This window comes from Gekko japonicus, unplaced genomic scaffold (assembly GCF_001447785.1).
Source record: "Gekko japonicus isolate JY-2015 unplaced genomic scaffold, Gekko_japonicus_V1.1 scaffold6403, whole genome shotgun sequence".
Taxonomy (NCBI): domain Eukaryota; kingdom Metazoa; phylum Chordata; class Lepidosauria; order Squamata; family Gekkonidae; genus Gekko; species Gekko japonicus.
The window spans coordinates 626-4,809 of NW_015166642.1; the positions used below are offsets into that span (position 1 = coordinate 626).

Here is a 4,184-nt window from a genome sequence, read left to right on the forward strand (position 1 = left end):
AATACTGATGCCCTCAGGCCCGTCAGTATTCGCCTCCTGGAGAGGTCTCGGAAGGTCCTCGGGGTCTGGAGACTCAGCTGGCAGCGCATTGGGACGGTCAGTTGCCCACCGCTGCCTCAACTGGTCTATGTGCCTACGCCACTTGCGACCATCTGCAAGTCGTACCACATACATTCGTGACCCTACAACATCCTCAATAGTGGCTGGGAGCCATGAGTGACCGCTGGCATAATTTCTAGCATATACATTTTCACCTTTTTCATACGTCCGGACCTTAGGTTGTTCGCTCTGCTGTTGAGGTTTCAGGTCATTAAGGTCCGGATGCAACCTATCTAATAGTGTTGCTAGCCTCCGGCCCATCAGCATCTCGGCTGGACTGCGGCCGGTTGCTGAACAAGGGGTAACGTGCTGTCTTAACAAAAACGATGCTAATTTTACCCCCCAATCACCACATACCAATTTACTCAATGCTTCTTTGGTGGTTCTTACCATTCTTTCCGCCTGGCCGTTTGATGCCGGGTGGAACAGGGCCGAAGTTATTTGTCTGATTCCGTTATCGGACAAAAACTTTATAAACTCTTCAGATGTAAATTGCGTTCCGTTATCACTTACTAATACATCTGGTATACCATGGGTCGCAAAAAGGCGCCGCAGCACACTGATGACAGACTCGGAAGTGGTTGAATGCATGTGCGCAACCTCCAACCATTTCGTATACGCATCAACAATTATAAGGAACATTTACCCCTGAACTGGCCCGGCAAAGTCGAGGTGGAGCCTCCACCAAGGTTTTCCCGCCGACTCCCAATGCTGCGGAGTGGCGGTTGGCGGTTCAGGCCTAGCCTGCTGACAGGGCTCACACACTCGCACCCAATCCTCGATTTCGGCATCGAGCCCAGGCCACCAGACATACCCACGGGCCAGTGTCTTCATGTGGACCATGCCTGGATGGCCCTCATGCAGTGATTTCAGCACTTTTTGTCTAAGACTGTGAGGCACCACCACCCGGTTCCCCCACAGTAAACAGCCCTTTGAAACTGACAGCTCGTTTTGGCGCACTTTGTACACACGAAATTCCGGCTCCATAGCTCCCATCGGCCACCCCCTCCAAACCCAGTTAAGAACTCTCGAAATTACAGTGTCTTTAGCCGACGCAGCGGCAATGTCCTTGGAGGTGCGCAAGAGAGATTGGCCAAGAGAGATTGGCGTCTCTGATGATGAAATTCCGGCTCCATAGCTCCCATCGGCCACCCCCTCCAAACCCAGTTAAGAACTCTCGAAATTACAGTGTCTTTAGCCGACGCAGCGGCAATGTCCTTGGAGGTGATGGGAGCTTGTGGCAGTTCCTCGATGGCCAACACTGAGGTGGTTGGCGCAGGGTCTAAGTCCTGGCCGGGCAGAGGGCAGCGACTTAAAGCGTCTGCATGTCCGATGGCCTTGCCCGGCCGGTGTTCCAGGTCATAGTCATAGGCCGATAGAAACAGGGCCCAGCGGAGCATCCGTGCAGACATTATATTTGGGAGTTGCCGGTCCGGGGCAAAAATCCCAAGCAGGGGCTTGTGGTCTGTCACAAGCAGGAAATGTCTGCCAAACAAGAAGTCATGGAATTTCTTAACCGCTGATACCAGCGCCAATCCCTCTTTGTCAATTTGAGCATAGTTTTTCTCAGTTTCTGACAGCGACCTCGAATAAAACGCGACGGGGGCCTCCCGTCCGTCCTCCATTACATGACTGAGCACCGCCCCCACCCCCATAAGGAGAGGCATCCGCGGCCAGAACCAACAACTTCTGGTCATCGTAATGGGTCAACACTGCATTCGACGATAACAACGCTTTTACCCCGTCAAAAGCCCTCTTTTGCTCGGCACCCCACCGCCATTTTGCGTCCTTGTGTAGGAGCGCATGTAAAGGTGCTGCCACTGACGCCTTGTGGGGGAGGAAGGTGTGATAAAAATTGAGCAGCCCGAGGAATGACTGCAGCTCTTTTTTATTTGTGGGGCTTGGGGCATTTTGGATCGCTCTCACTTTCTCATCAGTGGGGTGTACTCCGCTTTGGTCCACTCTGAACCCCAGGAACTCCACACTATCAACCCCGATCAGACATTTAGATTGTTTGACCTTCAACCCTGCTTTACTGAAGCGCTTGAGCACCTCTCTGACTCGGTGCATAAGTTCCTCATCGGATCCCCAAGCAATGAGCACATCGTCAAAATAAGGGACCGTCCCCGGTACCCCCCTCAGCAACCCTTCCATAAGACCCTGGAAGATCCCTGGGGCCACATTTACTCCAAAGTGGAGCCTATTTACTCGGAAAGCTCCTTGGTGGGTTACAATTGTCTGGGCTTCAGCAGCGTCCTTGATCACCGGGAACTGCTGGTACGCCTGGGCAAGGTCAAATTTCGCAAAAACCTTTCCCCCCCCCAACGATGCCAAGACATGGCTAATCACCGGCACGGGGTATGAGTGCTGCTGTAATGCCCGATTAATTGTGCATTTATAGTCAGCACAGATACGCACCGATCCGTCCGGTTTCACGGGGGTCACAATGGGTGTTTCCCACTTGCTGAATGGGACCGGCTCTAAAACACCCTGCTCTATGAGCTTGTCCAGCTCAGCTTCGATCCTCGGTTTCAGCGGAATAGGAACCTTCCTATATTTGAGGCGGACTGGCCTCACCGCAGGATCAAGCTGAAAAGACACTGGGGGGCCTGTATATTTTCCCAGACGACCCCCAAACACATCTGTAAACTCACTGTACAGTACAGACCATTTATTTTTTGTCACACTATTAATACCAGTAATAGCAATACCAAGTGGTTCAAACCAATCCAGCCCCAATAAATTGACTCTGTTCCCCTCAGCAACCAATAAGGAAAGTTTAGCACGTTTCCCCTTAAATTCAACTTCAAACGTATCCCTCCCCGCCAGAGGTATACGCTTGCCCTGAAAGTCGGACACTTCGGTGTCCGCTGGTTGCAGCCGACGACGACTCCGGGTGGGGAACAGCTGCTGCCACGATTGGGAAGACAACACGGTCACTGACGATCCAGAGTCGACCTCCATGCTGCATGGAACGCCGTCGAGGTGGATGGTCACGTTGATCTCCGATGCGTCGAACCGAAGGTGTGGATGACAGGCTCGATGTCATCTGGCAGCTGTTTTCGCACTGTGCTGCTCGTGGACGTTGGCTCCTTGGTTTCGCTGGGGACGTTGAAGGTTTTGGCGCTCTGCAAGCACGAGCGATGTGGCCCCGCCTCCCGCACGTTCTGCAGTCGACGTCCTTGGTCCAGCAGCTCTCTCGAGGGTGCTTCCCGCCACAGCCGGTACAAGGAGGGACGGACGAAGTCCTCACTTGGGTCCGCTTGTTCGCTGGCCTGTCAACAGCACAGACTTCTGCTGGCGGGCACTCACGCTCGCCCTCGGCCCCCTGGTGGTGGACGCGTAGCTCTGTCGCAGCCAGCCGCTGACGCACCTCCTGGGTCGACTTGTCCGCCATCTCTGCCGCGATGGCCTCTGAGTAAGCGTCGGCCCAGGTCAATTTGGCCTTAGCGAACAAATGCTGCTGCAGCCGTTCGTCCCGCATACCGCACACCAGCCGGTCTCGTAGGGCCTCTTCCACATCGGTAAAGTTGCAGGGTCTGGCAGCTTTACGTAGAGCCGCTACATACTCAGCCACGGTTTCGGTTGGCGCTTGGCTTCTTTTGAAGAAGGCGTGCTGGCTTGCGATCTCCGACGGCTGCGGGGAGAAGTGTGCCTTCTATTTGTCCGTCAGCTCTTTGAATGTCACGGTCTTTATGTCCACTGGTGCCACCAGGGACCTGGCGATATCGAATACGCTCTTGCCACAAGAGCTCAGGAGGGTAGCCCGCTTCTTCTCCTCCGTGGTGATATAGTTCGCCTCGAGGTGGAACCAGAACCTCAGCAGGTAAGTGTCCCAGTCCTCGGTCGCTGGTTCGAATGCCTCGAACTTTGGGCTATTGGCCATAGCTGCAATCGCTGCCACCGGCTCAGGTGGTGCCTGTTGCTGCTCTGCCACGGCGAGTTGCGACTCGCTGTTGTCCGTCGTGGGGTTGAGACTAGCGGGGCTGCCTACCCGCACTAGAATCCCATCCTCGTCGCCAATTGTTAAGTCCGTGCTTAACAAAATAGCCAGAGAGTGATTTCACCAAAACTCAGGTTTATTT

At 54.1% G+C, this 4,184-nt stretch overlaps 1 protein-coding gene across 1 annotated transcript in view; it reads right to left on the reverse strand.

Moving 5' to 3' along the window:
* Positions 1 to 254: 254 nt before the first annotated feature.
* Positions 255 to 4,184, reverse strand: part of LOC107111443 — a gene marked incomplete at its 3' end in the record, with an annotated part of 11,130 nt that continues 7,200 nt past the window's right edge. Inside the window, 6 exon segments of the mRNA XM_015412409.1 lie at positions 255 to 389; positions 490 to 544; positions 871 to 1,164; positions 1,314 to 1,751; positions 1,753 to 3,102; positions 3,593 to 3,898. Of these exon segments, the coding sequence (XP_015267895.1) occupies positions 255 to 389; positions 490 to 544; positions 871 to 1,164; positions 1,314 to 1,751; positions 1,753 to 3,102; positions 3,593 to 3,898 (2,578 nt within the window).